This window comes from Cicer arietinum, chromosome 1 (assembly GCF_000331145.2).
Source record: "Cicer arietinum cultivar CDC Frontier isolate Library 1 chromosome 1, Cicar.CDCFrontier_v2.0, whole genome shotgun sequence".
Lineage (NCBI taxonomy): Eukaryota > Viridiplantae > Streptophyta > Magnoliopsida > Fabales > Fabaceae > Cicer > Cicer arietinum.
This window is the reverse complement of record NC_021160.2, coordinates 44,970,789-44,975,739: the sequence shown is the minus strand read 5'-3', so window position 1 is coordinate 44,975,739 and position 4,951 is coordinate 44,970,789. Positions and strand designations below refer to the sequence as shown.

At 36.6% G+C, this 4,951-nt stretch overlaps 1 protein-coding gene across 1 annotated transcript; it reads left to right on the top strand.

The window, feature by feature from the left end:
- The first annotated feature begins 508 nt into the window (after positions 1–508).
- LOC101499827 (TPR repeat-containing thioredoxin TTL1) lies at positions 509–4,595 on the top strand. The gene is made up of 7 exons (XM_004488979.4): positions 509–1,880; positions 2,165–2,360; positions 2,475–2,671; positions 2,769–3,102; positions 3,186–3,390; positions 3,527–3,633; positions 3,727–4,595. The coding sequence occupies exons 1-7, from the start codon at positions 997–999 to the stop codon at positions 3,877–3,879; spliced, it is 2,076 nt and encodes a 691-aa protein (XP_004489036.1). The 5' UTR covers positions 509–996; the 3' UTR covers positions 3,880–4,595.
- The last annotated feature ends 356 nt before the right edge of the window (positions 4,596–4,951 follow it).

Sequence of the window (4,951 nt, the reverse complement as noted above, 5' to 3'; positions counted from 1 at the left end):
AAACAATTTTTTTTATAAGAAAAAATTATTAAAAAAGGAAAATAACGATAAATGAATAGTAGATTTATTAAACATAAAAAAAAAGAAAAATCATAGTAAATGAATAATATCAGTTAATTATTAAAGAATATGGATGGCAACAAAAAAACAATAGTTAGCCAAAATAAAAAATTCACATTATTATAGAGGTTGTAGAAGAATAGAAAAACAACTAAGAAAAACAACACTTCCATAAAAGAATATAGTACCGTTCACATAGCAAAAAATAACAAATGAAATTAGTAATGATTTAATTAAAAACAACAAATTATTACGAATATTCTTTTAATAAATATATATTCTTGATGGATGATGAATTTTGTTAATTAAAAAAAGGAAAATGATAATAATAAGAATGTATATCTATTAAACAGAAAATAAAAAGGAAAAGATAAATGAATAATATTAATTAAAAAGAAAAGATGAAAAAGTGAAGAGAAGAGAGACAATAGAAGGGAGTGAAATCTGTCTCGTGAAGCAGCAGGTGAAGAAGGAAAGGAAAGAAACAAGTTAAAATAAAAGCTTCACTCTTTTTCTCCATTCTTCTTCTTCCTTCTTCTTTCTCTCTCTAAAACACACTCAATTTTGTTACTATTCACACCCCCTCAATTTTCTCTCTCTAAGTATTCCAACAACACTCACATTCATTCTTTACTTCCTCCTTTTATATATCACGAGATCCCCATCCCTTTCTCTCTTTCTTTCTTTCTTTCTTTCTTTCTCTCTCTACACTTTCCTTCTTCTTCATCTTCTTCTTCATGTCTTCTTCGCCAAAACTTCACAATCCATTTTTCACTTCCCACTATACTTTCATACAAACACATTGCTAACACACACAAAAGAGGGTTTTTTGTGTGTGTTTTTTTAGAGAGAGAAAAAGAGGGTTAACAGAGGTTCAACAAACAAGAAAAAGATTGAATTTTTTTTAAAAACCCATTTGTTTAATTAGCCTTGAAAATGTCGCATTCATCGGAAAAACCCGAATCAGAGGTTGTCGGGTTAGAACATTTTTCCGATCGGTTCAGTGAAAAAGTGAGCTTCGAAGTTAACAAACCGGACTTTCGTGAACTCGATCTGGGTTCACCCGTTTCGCCATTGCGAACACGTGGTGGACCTTCAGCGAGTAGTAGTTCAGGTTCTTCTGGATCTTTCTCTGGTCGAAATAATGGGTTAAACCAGGTTCAAAAAAGATCCAATTCAGCCCCTGGAAACAGTAACTCCGGCGAACTTTCTGGTTCTAGTGAGAACAGTCCAACCGCAGAGAGATCTACATCTACCGGGAATCTAAAGGCTTCCAAACCGGGTCATTTGAGATCCGATTCAGGATCCGGATTGACTCCTTTGATTTATTCCGGTCAAGCTGTCAATTCGCCGCCGTTGAATGTTCTTCCTACCGGTAACATATGTCCCTCCGGTAGGATCTCCAAGATTGGTATGTCGGCGAATCGGAGTTCAAGAACTGATGTTCTTGGTTCTGGAACTGGAAACTATGGCCATGGCAGCATAATGCGCGGTGGCGCCGCCGTTGTCGCCGCCAAGGGTGAGATTCATAGTTCTAGGTGTAGCATTGGGAATGATTTGGGGAAAAGAGGTGTGGATCCGGAAGAGCTTAAGAAAGCAGGGAATGAGCATTACAAGAAGGGTCATTTTGCAGATGCATTGAGTCTTTATGACCGTGCAATTGCTTTGTCTCCGGCCAGTGCTTCTTACCGGAGCAACCGTGCCGCGGCGTTGACTGGTTTAGGAAGGCTTGGTGAGGCTGTTAGGGAATGTGAAGAGGCTGTCAGATTGGATCCTAATTATATTAGGGCTCATCATCGTTTGGCTTCTCTATTCATCAGGTGAGTAAGCATGGATTTTGTTGATTTGTTAACTTTGTTTGTTACATTGCTTTGTTTGATTCTTGTTTTTGACCTTGGATCTATTTCATTTTGTTGGTGGTTGTTGAATTATCTTATTAGTGTTTTATTCTGTTGTTAGATTTTCTAGTTTTTATTTGTTTTAGTGTTTTAATTATTTTAGTTTCTTGGAACTTGAATCTGTTATTTATTATCTTGGATGGCATTGCTAAGGTTGTGATTTGCATTTGAGAATGTTGTTGATGTGAGAAGTGGTGGTTTTACAGGTTAGGACAAGTTGAGAATGCTAGGAAGCATCTTTGTTATCCTGGAATGCAGCCCGATCCGAACGAGATGCAGAAGTTGCAAATGGTGGAAAAGCATATTAGTAAATGCGCAGATGTTAGGAGGATAGGGGATTGGAAAAGTGTTTTAAGGGAAGTTGATGCTGTTGTTGCTGCTGGAGCAGATTCTTCTCCTCAGGTATAATCGTTTTTTTTTTGTATCGATGATTTGTGATGGTTGATATTTGAATTAAATATGTTATGATGGAAGTGTGTATGAAATGTCTGAACTTGTTGGAAATTGAATGTACAGCTCTTTATGTGTAGAGCAGAAGCCCTTTTGAAACTCCATCAAATTGATGATGCAGAATCAGTTTTGTTACATGTTCCAAAATCGGAGCCACATACTAATAGTAAGAGCAATTCCTCTTCTCAAGCAAGATTTTTCGGGATGGTTTCAGAAGCTTATTCCTACTTTGTCAGAGCTCAAATTGAGATGGCATTGGGAAGGTGAGTTTGGACGCTATTACCAATGTTCATCGGAATCAAGCATGGCTATGGTTTCTGTTGTTGGAGAGTGAATATTGATATGATTGATGTATTGCAGGTTTGAGAATGCAGTAACAGCTGCTGAGAAGGCGAGTCAGATTGATTCGCGAAATCTTGAAGTTGTTGTTTTGCTTAGCAATGTAAGGATGGTGGCAAGAGCTCGAGTTCGTGGCAACGATCTTTTTAAATCCGAACGGTTCACGGAAGCTTGCGCAGCATACGGTGAAGGTTTGAGATTGGACCCTTCAAATTCAGTTCTATATTGTAATAGAGCAGCGTGTTGGTTTAAGCTTGGTCAATGGGAAAAATCAATTGAAGACTCTAACCAAGCTTTACATATCCAGCCAAATTATACAAAAGCCCTTCTTCGAAGGGCTACATCGTTCGCCAAGGTAAATCGGCTTGTCGGTCTTTACGATTCTGCATTGTTAATCTGAAGTGTTGCGATATCATCATCTCTTTTCTTTAAATGCAGCTAGAAAGGTGGGAAGAAGCAGTCAAAGATTACGAGGTCTTACGGAAAGAACTTCCAAACGACAATGAAGTTGCTGAAGCTCTTTTTCATGCACAAGTTGCGCTAAAGAAATCACGTGGAGAAGAAGTATATAATTTAAAGTTTGGTGGTGAAGTTGAAGTAGTATCAGGTCTTGAACAGTTTAGAGCTGCAATATCTTTACCAGGTAATTAAAATGTTTAAAGATGAATATTCTGCAATATGATATTTGACAGAACATTATGATGTTGTTTTGATCCATGTAGCCGCCCCTACTTAAATGTTGTTTTCATGTCTCTTGATGTTAATTCTTACATTGACAGGTGTTTCTGTTGTCCATTTCGAAGTTGCATCTAACTCGCAATGCAAGCAAATATCGCCATTTGTCGATACACTATGTAGTCGATATCCATCTATTAACTTCCTCAAGGTAGTGTTTTTGACTTTATTACCTGTTAAGTTTTGATATAAAAGAGTGATATATGAGTTTACTGATGCACACATTTCTTTTCTTTGATCGAAGGTGGACATTCAAGAAAACCCGACAGTTGGAACTGCAGAGAACGTAAGGATTGTTCCAACCTTCAAGATATACAAAAACGGAAGCCGAGTGAAGGAAATTGTATGCCCTAGTCGAGACATGTTGGAACATTCTGTGAGGCATTACAGCTTTTAGAAACTCATGATTTTGTAATGCTTCTCTCATCTTTCTTATTTCCTTCTCGCCGTCCCCCGAACCGCCAGCTAAACTCTCTACTAGTCCCTACCGAACCGCCAGCTAAACTCTCTACTAGTCCCTACAGTTCTTCCAGTCTTTTGATCCCCACCTTAAAAATGATCACCTGATATACCTGTGACATAGTCGAAAGCCAGACAATAATCTCGTTAGCATTATCGAATGCCGTCGGAACCCTAGAGAATAGTCCAGTTCCTTTTTGGAGTTTTTATTTTATTCATTCATTCCCTCATTGCTCTTTGGTTCCATCATGTTTCATGTTCCTCCCAACTCTCCCTTGATCAATTTTCTTGTATCACAAGTTTCTTTCTTTAAGGTTAAAAAAATGTGTTATGTCTGTACAATTGATTTAATTATGAGTTTTTTAAATTTACTTTTTAAGATAGAAAATATAGAGAGATATATAGACAAAAGGGAGAGGAATGTGCTGTGCTAGTTAGAGGGAGGGATCTATATGTACATGTATATATGTGATGATATATATACTAGACAATGGAAAAAGCCTTTGAAGGGAGATAGGTTGAGTGGTGGGGTGGGTTACCCTATTGAGTTAGCATAAGGAGGATGAAAATGTTATTATTGTTTCCTTTTTTTTTTTACTTTACCCCTTTTCTGTCTTTGGCCATTTAATCAATAAAAGTTCCCATTTTTTAAAATTTCTTTGCTTTTTTGTACTATTAGTTTTTGGTAAACCATGGTCATAACTGCAGAGACTAATTAATTTAATTTCTTCAATATGTCCTTTCTGACCAAATGTTCAAGAATACAACTTGTGTCAATCCAACCAAATGGTTAAGGAATTAAGTATCAAATATTTGTGCAATAATATATAGTAAATAAATAAAATAAGTGATAGAGTGTTGAAAAGGAATTGTCATGTATGCATTGGGCAGAGTTTGAAAGAGATGCCTGGGTCTTGGCCTTGGGATTGGAAATCAGTTGGTTATATAGCATTTAAGTTGATGGCATTTTTTTGGTTATGTTTGACATCAAAAAGCAAGTGACATGTGTT

Coding starts and splice junctions, on each gene's coding strand:
- LOC101499827 (XM_004488979.4), top strand. CDS start 997: ATGTCGCATTCATCGGAAAAACCCGAATCAGAGGTTGTCGGGTTAGAA. Junction 2,672..2,768: donor ATTGAGATGGCATTGGGAAG/GTGAGTTTGGAC, acceptor GATGTATTGCAG/GTTTGAGAATGCAGTAACAG. Junction 3,634..3,726: donor CATCTATTAACTTCCTCAAG/GTAGTGTTTTTG, acceptor CTTTGATCGAAG/GTGGACATTCAAGAAAACCC.